The 18,405-nt window shown below is 45.0% G+C and overlaps 1 protein-coding gene across 1 annotated transcript in view; it reads left to right on the top strand.

Moving 5' to 3' along the window:
- The first annotated feature begins 403 nt into the window (after positions 1 to 403).
- Positions 404 to 18,405, top strand: part of LOC120062125 (amyloid-beta A4 precursor protein-binding family B member 2-like) — a 43,288-nt gene continuing 25,286 nt past the window's right edge. Inside the window, exons 1-3 of the mRNA XM_039011934.1 lie at positions 404 to 409; positions 510 to 656; positions 749 to 876. Of these exons, the coding sequence (XP_038867862.1) occupies positions 404 to 409; positions 510 to 656; positions 749 to 876 (281 nt within the window). The remainder of the gene's footprint in view (positions 410 to 509; positions 657 to 748; positions 877 to 18,405) is intronic.

The following is an 18,405-nucleotide window of genomic DNA, read 5'->3' as shown; positions in this document are numbered from 1 at the left end:
CTGCTGTCCGTGGGAGTCTCTGCTGTCCGTGTGAGTCTCGGCGTCGGCCACTGCTGTCCGTGTGATTCTCGGTGTCGGCCACTGCTGTCCGTGTGATTCTCGGTGTCGGCCACTGCTGTCCGTGTGATTCTCGGTGTCGGCCACTGCTGTCTGTGTGAGTCTCGGTGTCGGCTTTACATAATGTAGACGTTTTCGTCTAGCCACATGGCAGTTTAGAGCGCAGGCTATACCACCCGTTTTCAAGTCCATTCGCTCATTTTTCATGCCTCTGACATGCGGTAATGTGCACACCGATGCTATCTGCTGAATTATAGCCTACCACTGTTAAAAAGTATTCTCATTACACATTTTACCAGAGATCTACAGATACACTTAACGGACCGTCTTACTATTACCCCTACTAATGAGTGTGTTTATTAATCAGTGTGTGTGTGTGTTGGGGGGGCTGCTGGGTAAGAGTCTGTATATATTATTTTAAATGCATATGAATCCATATATGTGTGTTGTAGTCATTCCCGGTGCGTTCTCTGGGCTGGGTGGAGATGGCAGAGAGAGATCTGACAGAGGGAAGGAGCAGTGTGGCAGTCCATCACTGTATCAGACAACTGTCCTACTGTAGGAGGGACATACAAGACTCCGCTGGGGTCTGGGGAGAGGTGAGGACACTGTGTGTGTGCGTGCGTGTGTGTGCATGTGGGCCCGTGTGCACGCATTGACTGATATATTGACATATTGATCGTACCATCAGGGTAAGGACATGCTGCTGGTGCTGCAGGACCGTGATCTGACCCTGGTTGACCCTGACGACCACAGCCTGCTCCACTCTCAGCCAATCAGCAGTATACGTGTGTGGGGCGTTGGCCGAGACCACGACAGGTGAGGAGGACGGGGAGGGGGGGTCACATCATACTCCCGTATTACAGCGGTATTACACCTAGTAGAACACCTAGCAAATATCCTTTATTACAGCCATATTACACCTAGTAGCACGCTTAGTGAATATCCTTTATGACAGCCGTATTACACCTAGTAGAACACCTAGAAAATATCCTTTATTACAGCCGTATTACACCTAGTAGCACGCTTAGTGAATATCCTTTATTACAGCCGTATTACACCTAGTAGAACACTTAGCGAATATCCTTTATTACAGCCGTATTACACCTAGTAGCACGCTTAGTGAATATCCTTTAATACAGCCGTATTACACCTAGTAGCACGCTTAGTGAGTATCCTTTATTACAGCCGCATTACACCTAGTAGCACACTTAGTGAATATCCTTTAATACAGCCGTATTACACCTAGTAGCACGCTTAGTGAATATCCTTTAATACAGCCGTATTACACCTAGTAGCACGCTTAGTGAATATCCTTTAATACAGCCGTATTACACCTAGTAGCACGCTTAGTGAATATCCTTTAATACAGCCGTATTACACCTAGTAGAACACTTAGTGAGTATCCTTTATTACAGCCACATTACACCTAGTAGCACACCTAGTGAATATTCTGTATTACAGCCATATTACACCTAGTAACACACCTAGTGAATATACTGTATTACAGCCATATTACACCTAGTAACATATTACAGCCGTATTACACCTAGTAGCACACCTAGTGAATATTCTGTATTACAGCCATATTACACCTAGTAGCACACCTAAGGAATATACTGTATTACAGCCATATTACACCTAGTAACATATTACAGCCGTATTACACCTAGTAGCACACCTAGTGAATATTCTGTATTACAGCCATATTACACCTAGTAGCACACCTAAGGAATATACTGTATTACAGCCATATTACACCTAGTAGCACACCTTGTGAATATACTGTATTACAGCCATATTACACCTAGTAGCATATTACAGCCGTATTACACCTAGTAGCACACCTAGTGAATATTCTGTATTACAGCCAAATTACACCTAGTAGCACACCTAAGGAATATACTGTATTACAGCCATATTACACCTAGTAACACACCTAGTGAATATACTGTATTACAGCCATATTACACCTAGTAACACACCTAGTGAATATCCTGCATTACAGCCATATTACACCTAGTAGCATATTACAGCCGTATTACACCTAGTAGCACACCTAGTGAAGTGTCTCTCTCTCTCTCTCTCTGTCTCTCTCTCCCTCTCTCTCTCCCTCTGTCTCTCTCTCCCTCGGTCTCTCTCTCTGTCTCTCTCTCCCTCTATCTCTCTCTGTCTCTCTCTCTCCCTCTATCTCTCTCTGTCTCTCTCTCTCCCTCTGTCTCTCTCTCCCTCTGCCTCTCTCGCTCTGTCTCTCTCTCTCTGTCTCTCTCTCCCTCTCTCTCCCTCTGCCTCTCTCGCTCTGTCTCTCTCTCTCTCTCTGTCTCTCTCTCCCTCTATCTCTCTCTGTCTCTCTCTCTCTCCCTCTATCTCTCTCTGTCTCTCTCTCCCTCCCTCTGTCTCCCTCTGTCTCTCTCAGTCTCTCTCTCCCTCTGTCTCTCTCTCTGTCTCTCTCTCCCTCTGTCTCTCTCTCCCTCTGTCTCCCTCTGTCTCTCTCTCTCCCTCTGTCTCTCTCTGTCTCTCTCAGTCTCTCTCTCCCTCTGTCTCTCCCTCTGTCTCTCTCTCTGTCTCTCTCTCCCTCTGTCTCTGTCTCTCTCCCTCTCTCTCTCCCTCTGTCTCTCTCTCTCTGTCTCTCTCTCTCTCTGTCTCTCTCTCCCTCTATCTCTCTCTGTCTCTCTCTCCCTCTATCTCTCTCTGTCTCTCTCTCCCTCCCTCTGTCTCCCTCTGTCTCTCTCTCTCCCTCTGTCTCTCTCTGTCTCTCTCTCCCTCTGCCTCTCTCTGTCTCTCTCTCCCTCTGCCTCTCTCTGTCTCTCTCTCCCTCTGTCTCTCTCTCTCTCTCTCTGTCTCTCTCTCTTTGTGAATATACTGTATTACAGCCATATTACACCTAGTAACACACCTAGTGAATATACTGTATTACAGCCATATTACACCTAGTAGCATATTACAGCCGTATTACACCTAGTAGCACACCTAGTGAATATTCTGTATTACAGCCAAATTACACCTAGTAGCACACCTAAGGAATATACTGTATTACAGCCATATTACACCTAGTAACACACCTAGTGAATATACTGTATTACAGCCATATTACACCTAGTAACACACCTAGTGAATATCCTGCATTACAGCCATATTACACCTAGTAGCATATTACAGCCGTATTACACCTAGTAGCACACCTAGTGAATATTCTGTATTACAGCCATATTACACCTAGTAGCACACTTCGTGAATATCCTTTATTACAGCCGTATTACACCTAGTAACACACCTAGTGAATATCCTGCATTACAGCCATATTACACCTAGTAGCATATTACAGCCGTATTACACCTAGTAGCACACCTAGTGAATATCCTTTAATACAGCCACATTACACCTAGTAGCACACCTAATTAATATACGGAATATCCGGCACACGTTAGGTCCCTTGATACCAATAGAGCAATGTTTCCATGCCCGAAGAAGTCAGGCTGTTCTACAGGTGCTGTAGATGTCCTGGTGGGCAGGCAGTGTGTCCCCTGTAATGCGTTGGTGACAGCACCTACTGAATAACCTGTAAAGCAGGGGGTTATAGGAGTATCTGGAGAGCATTGAGATAAATATTGTCTCTATGTTGCTATTGTGTAGTACATACACCTCTATTTCAGCTATATTACACTTATAGTAGTTACTCCGATGGTATGTTTTAAATAGAATGAAAAACTGTACAAGGACAGAGTGTTTCCACAGACATGTATTGCTTGATTTATCCACATTGGGGAGATGGGGACCTCTCTATCATTCTACGGTGTGACATGGTCTTAGCCTCTCCATATTGAGCTGGTAATGTCGCCGACTCAGGCAGACTTGGTAATGGTGGTTGGGCTGAGAAAGCCGGTTCCTTCAATGATATTCACACCCCAGGGCTCAAAGTCTTGGTTAAGGTACAATTCTGTAGGAGTGTGCACATTTTGACCCTCCAGAGATATGTTAAATGGCTATGATATGTTGAAAGGTTTTGGGTCTGGTACGGTGGTTTTCTGTGGCTGTGAATGTCTGGTTGTTTTATTAAGAATGTCTGGTTGTTTTTATTACATACGGTATGTATTGATTCTTTGGATTGACGGTGTTGCATTTGCTGGACATTTGTCATGTGTAGAATGTGCAGTTATGTTCCATGGGATGGTAGAAAAAGTATCTCTCTACATGCTAGCTTTTCTCTCTCTCTCTCTCTCCCTCCTTTCTCTATCTCTCTCCCACCATTCTCTCTCTCTCTCCCTCCCTTTTCTCTCTATCTCCCTCCTTTATCTCTCCCTCACGCCTTTCTCTCTCTCTCTCGCTCCCTCCTTTCTCTCTCGCTCCCTCCTTTCTCTCTCTCTCCCTCCTTTCTCTATCTCTCTCCCACCATTCTCTCTCTCTCCCTCTCTCCCTCCCTTTTCTCTCTATCTCCCTCCTTTATCTCTCCCTCACGCCTTTCTCTCTCTCTCTCGCTCCCTCCTTTCTCTCTCGCTCCCTCCTTTCTCTCTCTCTCCCTCCTTTCTCTATCTCTCTCCCACCTTTCTCTCTCTCTCTCTCTCCCTCCTTTTCTCTCTCTCTCCCTCCTTTCTCTCTCCCTCCCGCCTTTCTCTCTCTCTCTCTCCCTCCTTTCTCTCTCCTTTCTTTCTTTCTCTCTCTCCCTCCCTCCCTCCTTTTTCTCTCTCTCTCGCTCCCTCCTTTCTCTCTCGCTCCCTCCTTTCTCTCTCTCTCCCTCCTTTCTCTATCTCTCTCCCACCATTCTCTCTCTCTCTCCCTCTCTCCCTCCCTTTTCTCTCTATCTCCCTCCTTTATCTCTCCCTCACGCCTTTCTCTCTCTCTCTCGCTCCCTCCTTTCTCTCTCGCTCCCTCCTTTCTCTCTCTCTCCCTCCTTTCTCTATCTCTCTCCCACCTTTCTCTCTCTCTCTCTCCCTCCTTTTCTCTCTCTCTCCCTCCTTTCTCTCTCCCTCCCGCCTTTCTCTCTCTCTCTCTCCCTCCTTTCTCTCTCCTTTCTTTCTTTCTCTCTCTCCCTCCCTCCCTCCTTTTTCTCTCTCTCTCGCTCCCTCCTTTCTCTCTCGCTCCCTCCTTTCTCTCTCTCTCCCTCCTTTCTCTCTCTCTCTCTCTTCCTCCTTTCTCTCTCTCTCCCTCCTTTCTCTCTCTCTCTCGCTCCCTCCTTTCTCTCTCGCTCCCTCCTTTCTCTCTCGCTCCCTCCTTTCTCTCTCTCTCCCTCCTTTCTCTATCTCTCTCCCACCTTTCTCTCTCTCTCTCTCTTCCTCCTTTCTCTCTCTCTCCCTCCTTTCTCTCTCTCTCTCTCTCCCTCCTTTGTCTCTCTCTCTCTCTCCCTCCTTTGTCTCTCTCTCTCCCTCCCTCCTTTGTCTCTCTCTCTCCCTCCCACCTTTATCTCTCTCTCTCTCCCTCCTTTCTCTATCTCTCTCCCTCCTTTCTCTATCTCTCTCCCACCTTTCTCTCTCTCTCTCTCCCTCCTTTCTCTCTCTCTCTCTCCCTCCTTTCTCTCTCTCTCTCTCCCTCCTTTCTCTCTCCTTTCTTTCTCTCTCTATCCCTCTTTCTTTCTCTCTCTCCCTCCCTCCTTTTTCTCTCTCTATCCCTCCTTTCTCTCTCTCTCTCTTCCTCCTTTCTCTCTCTCTCTCTCCCTCCTTTCTCTCTCTCTCTCCCTCCTTTCTCTCTCTCTCTCCCTCCTTTCTCTCTCTCTCTCTCCCTCCTTTCTCTCTCTCTCTCCCACCTTTCTCTCTCTCTACCTCCCTCCCTCCTTTCTCTCTCTCGCTCCCTCCTTTCTCTCTCCCTCCCGCCTTTCTCTCTCTCTCTCTCCCTCCTTTCTCTCTCTTTCTCTCTCTCTCTCTCCCTCCTTTCTCTCTCCCTCCCTCCCTCCTTTTTCTCTCTCTCGCTCCCTCCTTTCTCCCTCTCTCCCCCCTTTCTCTCTCTCTCCCCCCTTTCTCTCTCTCTCCCCCCTTTCTCTCTCTCCCTCCTTTCTCTCTCTCTCCATCCTTTCTCTCTCTCTCTCGCTCGCTTACCTTATATGTTCACCCGGTCTCTCTACACCCCCTCTTTCGCCCCGCCACTCTCCCTCTGGGTTATCAAGCTTTCAGAGGCTGTCTCTAGGTAATGGGAAAAGCGTGTAGTAGAGGAGGGATGTGAGGGTCGGCCCTGGCAGCCTCACACCGTGTCACCACTCTCCTATGTCTCTCCTTCCTCTCTACATCTCTGCCTTTCTTGCCATTCTCTCTGTCTGTCTCTCCCTCCATCTCTCTTCTTCCCGACATCTACTGTATCTCTCCCTCCATCTCTCTTCTTCCCCTAGTCTACTGTATCTCTCCCTCCAACTCTCTTCTTCCCGACATCTACTGTATCTCTCCCTCCATCTCTCTTCTTCCCCTAGTCTACTGTATCTCTCCCTCCATCTCTCTTCTTCCCGACATCTACTGTATCTCTCCCTCCATCTCTCTTCTTCCCCTAGTCTACTGTATCTCTCCCTCCATCTCTCTTCTTCCCCTAGTCTACTGTATCTCTCCCTCCATCTCTCTTCTTCCCCTAGTCTACTGTATCTCTCCCTCCATCTCTCTTCTTCCCGACATCTACTGTATCTCTCCCTCCATCTCTCTTCTTCCCGACATCTACTGTATCTCTCCCTCCATCTCTCTTCTTCCCCTAGTCTACTGTATCTCTCCCTCCATCTCTCTTCTTCCCCTAGTCTACTGTATCTCTCCCTCCATCTCTCTTCTTCCTCACATCTACTGTATCTCTCCCTCCATCTCTCTTCTTCCCCTAGTCTACTGTATCTCTCCCTCCATCTCTCTTCTTCCCCTAGTCTACTGTATCTCTCCCTCCATCTCTCTTCTTCCCCTAGTCTACTGTATCTCTCCCTCCATCTCTCTTCTTCCCCTAGTCTACTGTATCAATTCAATTCAAGGGGCTTTATTGGCATGGGAAACATGTGTTAACATTGCCAAAGCAAGTGAGGTAGACAATACACAAAAGTGAAACAAACAATACAAATTAACAGTAAACATTACACATACAGAAGTTTCAAAACAATAAAGACATTACAAATGTCATATTATATATATACAGTGTTGTAACAATGTACAAATGGTTAAAGCACACAAGTTAAAATAAATAAGCATAAATATGGGTTGTATTTACAATGGTGTTTGTTCTTCACTGGTTGCCCTTTTCTTGTGACAACAGGTCACAAATCTTGCTGCTGTGATGGCACACTGTGGAATTTCACCCAGTAGATATGGGAGTTTATCAAAATTGGATTTGTTTTTGAATTCTTTGTGGATCTGTGTAATCTGAGGGAAATATGTGTCTCTAATATGGTCATACATTGGGCAGGAGGTTAGGAAGTGCAGCTCAGTTTCCACCTCATTTTGTGGGCAGTGAGCACATAGCCTGTCTTCTCTTGAGAGCCATGTCTGCCTACGGCGGCCTTTCTCAATAGCAAGGCTATGCTCACTGAGTCTGTACATAGTCAAAGCTTTCCTTAAGTTTGGGTCAGTCACAGTGGTCAGGTATTCTGCCACTGTGTACTCTCTGTTTAGGGCCAAATAGCATTCTAGTTTGCTCTGTTTTTTTGTTAATTCTTTCCAATGTGTCAAGTAATTATCTTTTTGTTTTCTCATGATTTGGTTGGGTCTAATTGTGCTGTTGTCCTGGGGCTCTGTGGGGTGTGTTTGTGTTTGTGAACAGAGCCCTAGGACCAGCTTGCTTAGGGGACTCTTCTCCAGGTTCATCTCTCTGTAGGTGATGGCTTTGTTATGGAAGGTTTGGGAATCGCTTCCTTTTAGGTGGTTGTAGAATTTAACGGCTCTTTTCTGGATTTTGATAATTAGTGGGTATCGGCCTAATTCTGCTCTGCATGCATTATTTGGTGTTCTACGTTGATATTTTTGCAGAATTCTGCATGCAGAGTTTCAATTTGGTGTTTGCCCCATTTTGTGAAATCTTGGTTGGTGAGCGGACCCCAGACCTCACAACCATAAAGGGCAATGGGCTCTATGACTGATTCAAGTATTTTTAGCCAGATCCTAATTGGTATGTTGAAATTTATGTTCCTTTTGATGGCATAGAATGCCCTTCTTGCCTTGTCTCTCAGATTGTTCACAGCTTTGTGGAAGTTACCTGTGGTGCTGATGTTTAGGCCGAGGTATGTATAGTTTTTTGTGTGCTCTAGGGCAACGGTGTCTAGATGGAATTTGTGGTCCTGGCGACTGGACCTTTTTTGGAACACCATTATTTTGGTCTTACTGAGATTTACTGTCAGGGCCCAGGTCTGACAGAATCTGTGCAGAAGATCTAGGTGCTGCTGTAGGCCCTCCTTGGTTGGTGACAGAAGCACCAGATCATCAGCAAACAGTAGACATTTGACTTCGGATTCTAGTAGGGTGAGACCGGGTGCTGCAGACTGTTCTAGTGCCCGCGCCAATTCGTTGATATATATGTTGAAGAGGGTGGGGCTTAAGCTGCATCCCTGTCTCACCCCACGACCCTGTGTGAAGAAATGTGTGTGTTTTTTGTCAATTTTAACCGCACACTTGTTGTTTGTGTACATGGATTTTATAATGTCGTATGTTTTACCCCCAACACCACTTTCCATCAATTTGTATAGCAGACCCTCATGCCAAATTGAGTCGAAGGCTTTTTTGAAATCAACAAAGCGTGAGAAGACTTTGCCTTTGTTTTGGTTTGTTTGGTTGTCAATTAGGGTGTGTAGGGTGAATACATGGTCTGTTGTACGGTAATTTGGTAAAATTATCTCTTAAAATGTATCTCTCCCTCCATCTCTCTTCTTCCCCTAGTCTACTGTATCTCTCCCTCCATCTCTCTTCTTCCCCTAGTCTACTGTATCTCTCCCTCCATCTCTCTTCTTCTCCTAGTCTACTGTATCTCTCCCTCCATCTCTCTTCTTCTCCTAGTCTACTGTATCTCTCCCTCCATCTCTCTTCTTCTCCTAGTCTACTGTATCTCTCCCTCCATCTCTCTTCTTCCCCTAGTCTACTGTATCTCTCCCTCCATCTCTCTTCTTCCCCTAGTCTACTGTATCTCTCCCTCCATCTCTCTTCTTCCCCTAGTCTACTGTATCTCTCCCTCCATCTCTCTTCTTCCCCTAGTCTACTGTATCTCTCCCTCCATCTCTCTTCTTCCCCTAGTCTACTATATCTCTCCCTCCATCTCTCTTCTTCCTCACATCTACTGTATCTCTCCCTCCATCTCTCTTCTTCCCCTAGTCTACTGTATCTCTCCCTCCATCTCTCTTCTTCCTCACATCTACTGTATCTCTCCCTCCATCTCTCTTCTTCCCCTAGTCTACTGTATCTCTCCCTCCATCTCTCTTCTTCCCCTAGTCTACTGTATCTCTCCCTCCATCTCTCTTCTTCTCCTAGTCTACTGTATCTCTCCCTCCATCTCTCTTCTTCCCCTAGTCTACTGTATCTCTCCCTCCATCTCTCTTCTTCCCCTAGTCTACTGTATCTCTCCCTCCATCTCTCTTCTTCCCCTAGTCTACTGTATCTCTCCCTCATCTCTCTTCTTCCCGACATCTACTGTATCTCTCCCTCCATCTCTCTTCTTCCTCACATCTACTGTATCTCTCCCTCCATCTCTCTTCTTCCTCACATCTACTGTATCTCTCCCTCCATCTCTCTTCTTCCCCTAGTCTACTGTATCTCTCCCTCCATCTCTCTTCTTCCTCACATCTACTGTATCTCTCCCTCCATCTCTCTTCTTCCCCTAGTCTACTGTATCTCTCCCTCCATCTCTCTTCTTCCCCTAGTCTACTGTATCTCTCCCTCCATCTCTCTTCTTCTCCTAGTCTACTGTATCTCTCCCTCCATCTCTCTTCTTCCCCTAGTCTACTGTATCTCTCCCTCCATCTCTCTTCTTCTCCTAGTCTACTGTATCTCTCCCTCCATCTCTCTTCTTCCCCTAGTCTACTGTATCTCTCCCTCCATCTCTCTTCTTCCCCTAGTCTACTGTATCTCTCCCTCCATCTCTCTTCTTCCTCACATCTACTGTATATCTCCTTCCATCTCTCTTCTTCCTCACATCTACTGTATCTCTCCTTCCATCTCTCTTCTTCCTCACATCTACTGTATCTCTCCCTCCATCTCTCTTCTTCCCCTAGTCTACTGTATCTCTCCCTCCATCTCTCTTCTTCCCCTAGTCTACTGTATCTCTCCCTCATCTCTCTTCTTCCCGACATCTACTGTATCTCTCCCTCCATCTCTCTTCTTCCCCTAGTCTACTGTATCTCTCCCTCCATCTCTCTTCTTCCCCTAGTCTACTGTATCTCTCCCTCCATCTCTCTTCTTCCTCACATCTACTGTATCTCTCCCTCCATCTCTCTTCTTCCTCACATCTACTGTATCTCTCCCTCCATCTCTCTTCTTCCCCTAGTCTACTGTATCTCTCCCTCCATCTCTCTTCTTCCTCACATCTACTGTATCTCTCCCTCCATCTCTCTTCTTCCTCACATCTACTGTATCTCTCCCTCCATCTCTCTTCTTCCCCTAGTCTACTGTATCTCTCCCTCCATCTCATTCTCATCCTTCTTTACATGATTACACCTGCTTTTGCTAAATCATAACACTATTCACTATTTGTTCATGATGCTTGTTTTTATGCCCTTGGTTGTATTCAATGCTACAGGAATGCATTGGGAAATGAAAGTGCAGAAGGTATTCACTGCATATTATGCAAGCTGGAGGAACCTTTGTTATGGAGGAACCTTTGTTATGACATTCTCTGACTAGCATTGTCCTTGCATTATCTCTGTTGATATGACTAAGTTATGCTGTTTTAATGTTATGTCATCTTTATGCTGCTTGGTGAGGGGGAGAGAGAGATGGGGGGAGGTGGGAGTGGAACATGGAGTACACTGAGAGTGTATCTGTTATGGATGTAAGGGACAGAGTGCACTTAGCACAAACCCTCCCATCACGCCACAGCTGCAGTACAGAGAGTGGTCACGAGAGTGCACTGTAAGCAAGGCTCTGCTGTATTTCTCACTGAGGTTGAGAGAGACTCTACAGCCACGGCCAGTGTAGGAGACGGCCAGTGTAGGAGACGGCCAGTGTAGGAGACGGCCAGTGTAGGAGACGGCCAGTGTAGGAGACGGCCAGTGTAGGAGACGGCCAGTGTAGGAGACGGCCAGTGTAGGAGACGGCCAGTGTAGGAGATGGCCGGAGCTGCTTGATTGACTGTCTGCCTGGAAGTGAGATATCATGGACTTTAATAGAACTGGAAGGATAAACCCTGTGGAGCTGATGGTGTGAGGACTGTAATGTAGCTGTGTGTGTGGATGCAGTGTGTGTATGTTGGCCAGAGAACTGGCAGCCCAGCTGTGGGGTAATTGGGATGGTGAGATGGAGAAAAACTGCAGATCTCAACACTAGTCTGCTCCTCTTCATTCAAAGAAAGAGAGAGAAACGTAAAACATCCAAATAACACATGCAGAGCAGAATTAGACCGATACTCGCTAATGATCAAAATCCAGAAAAGAGCCATTCAATTCTACAACCACCTAAAAGGAAGCGATTCCCAAACCTTCCATAACAAAGCCATCACCTACAGAGAGATGAACCTGGAGAAGAGTCCCCTAAGCAAGCTGGTCCTGGGGCTCTGTTCACAAACACAAACAGGCCCCACAGAGCCCCAGGACAGCAACACAATTAGACCCAAACCAAATCATGAGAAAACAAAAATATTATTATTTGACACATTGGAAAGAATTAACAAAAAAACAGAGTAAACTAGAATGCTATTTGTCCGTAAACAGAGAGTACACAGTGGCAGAATACCTGACCACTGTGACTGACCCAAACTTAAGGAAATCTTTGATTATGCACAGACTCAGTGAACATTGCTATTGAGAAAGGCCACCGTAGGCAGACCTGGCTCTCAAGAGAAGACAGGCTATGTGCACACTGCCCACAAAATGAGGTGGAAACTGAGCTGCACTTCCTAACCTCCTGCCAATTGTATGACCATATTAGAGACACATATTTCCCTCAGATTACACAGATACACAAAGAATTCGAAACTGAATACAATAAACTCCCATATCTATTGTGTTATTTTAGAGCTTCTGTGAGTGTAATGTTTACTGTACATTTTTATTGTTTATTTCACTTTTGTTTATTATCTATTTCACTTGCTTTGGCAATATTAACATATGTTTCCCATGCAAATAAAGCCCCTTAAATTGAATTGAGAGAGTGAATTAAAGGTGAGTGAGACAGAGAGAGTGAATTAAAGGTGAGTGAATTAAAGGTGAGTGAGACAGAGAGAGTGAATTAAAGGTGAGTGAGACAGAGAGAGTGAATTAAAGGTGAGTGAGACAGAGAGAGTGAATTAAAGGTGAGTGAGACAGAGAGAGAGTGAATTAAAGGAGAGTGAATTAAAGGAGAGTGAATTAAAGGTGAGTGAGACAGAGAGAGTGAATTAAAGGAGAGTGAATTAAAGGTGAGTGAGACAGAGAGGGAAGGCTTGAGGACCAGGATAGAGAGTGATTGAACTATGCAGAGAGGTGGAGAGTGTTTTCTCTGATTGGGTATCTAAGTGCAGAACCTAGCTTAGACTAACATGCTGACCACACCGCTCACATTGCAAAATAAATGTACACATACATATTATTCAATCATTGCACCCACACTGAATCTGTGTAGCCAGGCGCTAAAATAGAACTTGGTTCGAATTGTAACGCTTGACGCACTGTAAGTCCCGCCTCTCCCATCTCCTCATTGGTTTTTAGGAGCATATACCCACGTGGGTGATTGAAAGATGAACTGAGGTCCACACTCCAGTCCAGTTGGTGGTGGTAATGCACCTTAAAGTTGGTTGCCAACCGCCATATAAAGTCCAAAGAAGAAGAACCCTGAAGGAGGAGAGATTAGTAGAAAGGAACTTGGTTGACTGTTTTATGTGTGGATTAATTGTCGGAGTAGAGGACCTTGTGCATCTCAGGTAAAATAACAAACCAATGTTTATATCCCAGGACAAATTAGCTAGCAACAGCAAGCTAGCTAGCTAAATTGACATAAATTAATGCTTTTCGACCTGTCCCCATTAATATAGTTGGCTCAGAGTTTGTTTTGATATTTCAACCTGCGTGTTGATCGCGTCTGGTGTGGGGTGACAAAATCAACATGCACGCGATGGCGGACGCACACACGCACACGAGCGGTCTGGTCAGCATGTAAGACAGGGGTTCCCAACCTTTCATTTCCCAGGGCCTTTTCACATTTGATTAATTCTTCTTCTTATTATTGTTTATTGCGATAACCCATATTAAATACAACACCAGCTTGATGTTGTTGAATTTCAGGGACCTAGGAAAATGGTGCTGTCTTGAAGGTCATTTCCTGCAATTCTACGTAGTTTAAAAAGACTCATGACATCTTTTAGATAGGCTATTTGATGATTATAACAATAATAGATCATGGAAATAAAGTCTAGACCCCATTTTCTCAAATGTTATTCAGCTACCAACTATGTTTTATTATGATATGAACCCTCAATTTCATTATATATATTCTCTTTTACAGAAAGTGTTTCGATCAATTCATAGTGACAGAGTCACACATTGTACAAGATTACTTCCCAAGCAATTTTACATTTCTTTGACTCCTAATTTCTTTTGAATGCCATCGTGTCATGAAAGCTAGGAGTGGTGGGTGTGGAGTCAGGCGCAGAGAGCAAAGCTTCCAATGTAGACGTATTTATTCACCTGGGTCTAGCCAACATACAGGCACAATGACCAATAAACAGTCCCCCAAAAGCAGATAACGAACAGCAAAAATACGTATGAGCAAAACAAAACTCTACCACTGACAGAGACGAATAAGCCCGCACAAAAGCAGGCGGGCCCTGGAAGTTTAAATAGCCCCAAAATAACAACAAATAAGGTACAGGTGAAAACAATCAAGACAAAACCAATAGAAAAGAAAAAGGAATCGGTGGCAGCTAGTAGACCGGTGACGACGACCGCCGAGCGCCACCCGAACAGGGAGAGGAGCCACCTTCGATGGAAGTCGTGACACATAGAGACAAACCAAAGATGTGTGCCTCAGAGTCACGTCTTCCTCTGGCATCTAACATATTGTTTCTAGCCTACAGCATTACGGATTAATATATTGCTTTAGATCAGTATAAACAATTGCGAATAGTATTATTACTCAAATCAAGGAAAGTCCCTCCCACGAAACGGTAGTGTCCCATATGGGGGTCACGCCCCCTAGGTTGGGAACCGCTGCTCTGAGGAGACTGGACTGGATTGGAATGTACCTCGCAGTGACTCTCCCTTGTGTGTGTGTGTGTGTGTGTGTGTGTGTGTGTGTGTGTGTGTGTGTAATATCCCCAGTTCTGTACTGAACGTTCTCTCACTCCCTTCCTCCCTCCCTCCCTCCTCCACCCCCCCCCCTCTCTCTCCCCCCCTTTCTTACCCCCTCTCGCACTCTTCCCCCCCCCTTTCTTACCCCCTCTCTCTCTCTGATTCAATATGAACGAGCTCCCGTCTCTGAAAGGTGGGTTAGATGGTCGATGAAGTCATGGGTCTATATCTGGAGCTCTCAGCAAGTATGTATGTATGTATGTATGTATGTATGTATGTATGTATGTATGTATGTATGTATGTATGTATGTATGTATGTGTCTGCACATGACGTGGGTCTGAATTGATGAAGTCACAGGTCTCTGTATGGGGTTGTGTGTCTCTGGCCCTCCGGCTCTATTTCTACCCTTTGTTTCTAGCGCTCCTCCGCTATTGGCTACACCTCTGTCCCTCTTCCTCCCTAATTTTGTCACCCCGTCTCTGACTTTGTGTGTGTGAGAGTGTGTGTGCTGTTTCTACTGCAGTGAGAGAGAAAGAGAAGGAAAGCAGGAGGTGGAAGAGGGAGAAAGAGTAAAAGAAAGAGATTGGAATACAGCAGAAGGAGAGCAAGTCCTAGAGCTGGAAAGGCAGCGAGAGAGAGATGGATAGCGAATGAGCGAGGGAGAGAGGGAAGGAGAGAAGGCTTCACTGACAGTGAAAGACAGAGTAAGACCTTGCAAAGGACTCCCATCAAGCGTGTGTGAGAGAGAAAGAGAACAGAAGAGAGAGAGAGAGAAGCAGAGGCAGGGGGAGGGAGTGGAGAAGGAACAGGGAAGAGGAAAGGGGGACTCTGAGGATAAAAAAAGGAAAGAGAGAGTGGAGGACGAGTAGCGGAACGACAGCGGCAGGCAGTAAAAGCACAAGCCAAGCCCTGCTTACCCCTGTAGCAATGGCACCGAAGCGAGGAAGCTGACGACCCAGGGAACTACTCAGCGATAACAGGGAGGATGTCTGACACTGTGAGTACCTCCTTTGTCTCTATCCCTCCCTATCTTTCTCTCTCTTCTTCTCTCCATCTATCCCTCCCTATCACTCTCTCTTCTTCTCTCCATATATCTCTCCCCATCTCTCTCTTCTTCTCTCCATCTCTGGTTCTCTGTCTGTCTCTGGTTGCTTTCTCTCTATGCATCTGTCATTGACTCTTTTTTGTCCTGTTGTGATTTCTATTACTCTACACCTCTAGTGTGTTCATGTTCCCTTTCCCCCCCTCTCTCTCTCTCTCTCTCTCTCTCTCTCTCTCTCTCTCTCTCTCTCTCTCTTCCACTCTCTCTCTCTCTCTCCCAGTCTCTATCTTTCTCTCAATTCAAGTTCCAAAAGAATAGACATTTCAAATGTTGTAATATGAGCAAATAGTTAAAGTACTCTCTCTCCCTCTCTCTCTCTTCCACTCAATCTCTCTTCCTCTCTCTCATTTTCCTCTCTCTTTCTCTCATCTTCCTCTCTCGTTCTCTCTCTCTCTCTTATCTTCCTCTCTCTCTTGTCTTTCTCCCTCTCTCTCTTGTCTTCCTCTCTCTCTCTTGTCTTCCTCTCTCTCTGTCTCTCTTGTCTTCCTCTCTCTCTCTGTCTCTCTATCGGTCTAGCAGCTGTAGCTGTGAGGTGGCTGCTAGCCTGGGGATGTAGAGACATAACAGGAGGAGATGCTTTGAAAGGAAAGGGTAGAGGGGAATGAAACATGACAAAATGAGTGAAAGGGGTGAAGTAAGCAACAGAAGGGATGAGAGAGAAAGGATTATGAAGATATATGCTGGATGCTTTGAGAGGTTTTTACAGTCTGAATTTTCTTTGGGTGTTTAGTAGAGATAGGGGTGTGTTTGTGTCTGTCTGTCTGTGTGTGTGTGCGTGTGTTTTGCAGAACAGGGTGTGTGAAGTGTGTTTTGCAGAACAGGGTGAGGGAAGTGTGTTTTGCAGAATGAGGTGTGTGTGATGTGTGTTTTGCAGAACAGGGTGAGTGAAGTGTGTTTTGCAGAATGGGGTGTGTGTGATGTGTGTTTTGCAGAACAGGGTGTGTGAAATGTGCTTTGCAGGGTGTTTTTGTACTAGTGTGTACTAAAGTGTGTACTAAAAGGAGTGGAAGAAGAAGAGAGGGAACATGCTGCTCTCTTTCCCTCCATTTCTCTTCCTCTCTCTCTCTCTCTCAAAATGAGGGGGGAAAGGAAACAGGGTAAAGGAAAGATTGAGAGAGAGGAGAGGAAGGGTTTGTGACATCAGAAGAGTGTGTGACATCAGAAGGGTGTGTGACATCAGAAGGGTGTGTGACATCAGAAGGGTGTGTGACATCAGAAGGGTTTGTGACATCAGAAGAGTGTGTGACATCAGAAGGGTGTGTGACATCAGAAGGTTTTGTGACATCAGAAGGTTTTGTGACATCAGAAGGTTTTGTGACATCAGAAGGTTTTGTGACATCAGAAGGCTTTGTGACATCAGAAGGGTTTGTGACATCAGAAGGGTTTGTGACATCAGTGTATGATGTGTGGAATGAAACAGCAGAGGTAAAAAAACAAACTGTTTTGATAAATGATGCCATCCTCTGAATATCTGCAATGATTACATTATGGCTGACTCCATTTAGTCGACTGGTTGATTGTTTGGTCTATAGGCTATTGGTCGACCGAGATTTCTTTAATAGAGCAATTGCAATTTTTTCATGGTGCACACATCGCGCCTGTCTCAGTGAACTGATCCATTACAGTCCATCATTCTAAGACATGTGATACTGAAATTCTATCTGGTTATATTATGTCAAAATAATGGTGCTACACTAATACATCTAATATTATTTTATAACAACAGTGCTTTCTCCCGCGTTGGATACGGTCTCTGTAACAATCTTTAGTGCAGCATAGAAATGACACCTTTCCCTGTGTTGCTATGTGCATAATAACAAACAAAGTTAATCAGCATGCTGGGATTGAGAACAATGCAGCGGAGGCAGCAGCAGAGACCAGGAAACAGCCCTTGCCTAATTGTCTAAGAAAATTGAGAAGAGAGGAAACCCCAACTTAATTAGGTCTATAATCAATAGCTTAACTGTTAAATGAGCCTGGCTTTATAAATCATCCATATATATCGAGAGAAAGAAGACAGATCCTGCGTCTGTAGCCTGTCTGGGTGTTTGTTTAATAGCCTACTGATTCCATGAGCACCAAGCCTCATGCAACGGCAACATGTCGGATAAAGCAATTTCACAGATTGGGCTGTTTTTAATCTTTGCTATGCTGTAATAAAGACTTTACAATTTGTTTTCCTTAGAACTGACTGGTATTACTTAGAGTTTATTTAGTGATTACACTGTCCCAAACAGGCAGAGAAATCATATTGTAGTCTAAGGGCACCTGTTTGGCACATAATATGGACACAGCTCTCGCTCCTATTATGATGATTCTAATAAGTCATGTTGGTATCATTAGTGGTCTTTGTATCGTATCCTTGTATAATCACCATCGAGCTGTAGGCCTAAGAGCACATCCTGTTTAGTCTTAATAGCGTAACTTACTTACTATATTTCAATATATAGGCTACTGTATCAATCAGTCATTCATTCATTCGATCATGCCATCACACAGCATACGAGACATTCATGCCCTATTGGTCATGTGTTACTGTGTTCAGAGTTTGTTATAACCCGTTTATTGAGGGGTTGTGATAGGCTATAGGTCAGGTCCTATTGGTCATGTGTTACTGTGTTCAGAGTTTGTTATAACCCGTTTATTGAGGGGTTGTGATAGGCTATAGGTCAGGTCCTATTGGTCATGTGTTACTGTGTTCAGAGTTTGTTATAACCAGTTTATTGAGGGGTTGTGATAGGCTATAGGTCAGGTCTTATTGGTCACATGCCAGGCTTACATGTTTCACGTAAAGACAGCAAGGGAATAGGGAATGTTTTTCCTAGACAAATTAGGGATTTTGGTAACAGAACTTCACATTTTTGGTCCAGTAAAATAACATCAAATTGATCAGAAATACAG

This window comes from Salvelinus namaycush, chromosome 17 (genome assembly GCF_016432855.1).
Source record: "Salvelinus namaycush isolate Seneca chromosome 17, SaNama_1.0, whole genome shotgun sequence".
NCBI classification, from domain to species: Eukaryota; Metazoa; Chordata; class Actinopteri; order Salmoniformes; family Salmonidae; genus Salvelinus; species Salvelinus namaycush.
The sequence above is the reverse complement of the archived record's forward strand: the minus strand, read 5'-3'. Positions and strand labels throughout refer to the sequence as shown.